At 38.2% G+C, this 1,088-nt stretch overlaps 1 protein-coding gene across 1 annotated transcript in view; it reads left to right on the top strand.

The window, feature by feature from the left end:
• The window catches only part of LOC107622327 (homeobox-leucine zipper protein ATHB-12), a 1,759-nt gene extending 787 nt beyond the window's left edge, over positions 1-972 (top strand). The window contains exon 2 of the mRNA XM_016324184.2: positions 115-972. Within this exon, the coding sequence (XP_016179670.1) occupies positions 115-492 (378 nt within the window). The 3' untranslated portion in view covers positions 493-972. The remainder of the gene's footprint in view (positions 1-114) is intronic.

Below are 1,088 nucleotides of genomic sequence, written 5' to 3'. Positions count from 1 at the left end.
TAAGAGATGAAAAATTCTTATACTATGCTCAACAAATATATATTATAAAGTTTCCGAAGCCTTAACTGTGTTGTTTTCTTTTCTTTTTCCTTTTTTCCCCTTCTCCCGAAACAGCTAAAGAAGCTGAATGATTTGATGGTGGTATCAGCATCTCATCATGATGGAAGAAGACAAGAGAAGGTTATTGCAAAGGGAAGTAGAACAGATGATGGTGGTTCAGGAAGTCCTCACAGCAATTGGAGGCCTAACGAAGAAGAAGAAGAAGCAAAGACAAGTTTTTCAAATGACACAGTACCTTTACCTTCTGATGATAAACCTGATGAGGAAAGAGATCACCACCGCCATCACCACCACCAAGATATGAGAATGGATGATGAGGAGCAGCATTTAGAGATTCCTTTGGAATCACTTGAGAAATGGTACAGTGAGGATCCAAGTGGAATCTTGGATCAATCATGTAGCACTTCACAATGGTTGGATTTCTGGACTTGAGAAAGAAAAAAACACACACACTCTTTTCTTGCATGTTATGACGATGGTTCCTTGAAGAAGAAGGAACAAAGAAAGTTCGGTTCTTCTTCTGAAGCCAGCATAGCGATGTGATGATCAAGAGGTGCTAGCACAAGAAGAATGTAGGAAACTCATGTTGGATATGCCAAACTGTTCAAAGAGATGAAGTTTTGTAGGCTTGATTTATAGGGAGAGAACTAAGATAGCCTCCCTCCTCACTTCTCACTGGATAATTCAATTCTTTTTTTCCTTTCCTTTTTCTTTATAGAGATTTGGAAGAATAATATTGTGCCTTGTTTATGTTTCCTCATGCTTGCATGCCTTCAGATCCGTGTGCGCATGGGCGTGCGTGTGTATTGTTATATTAGCTATGCCCCTCTTAACATGTGTAAAATGGATAACAGTGAATGATGATATTGCTTTACTTGACATAATGAAACAATGAACTTGCTTATTTCCTAACTTGCCTTCCATTCCTATTTTAAGCTGTTAAGAATTATGATATATATGCAGCCAATAACCTTGGCAACTTTTGTCTACTGATGAGACAGAGTTTCAGCATACATTGACTCTGATCT

Source organism: Arachis ipaensis, chromosome B10 (assembly GCF_000816755.2).
Source record: "Arachis ipaensis cultivar K30076 chromosome B10, Araip1.1, whole genome shotgun sequence".
NCBI lineage: Eukaryota > Viridiplantae > Streptophyta > Magnoliopsida > Fabales > Fabaceae > Arachis > Arachis ipaensis.
The sequence above is the reverse complement of the archived record's forward strand: the minus strand, read 5'-3'. Positions and strand labels throughout refer to the sequence as shown.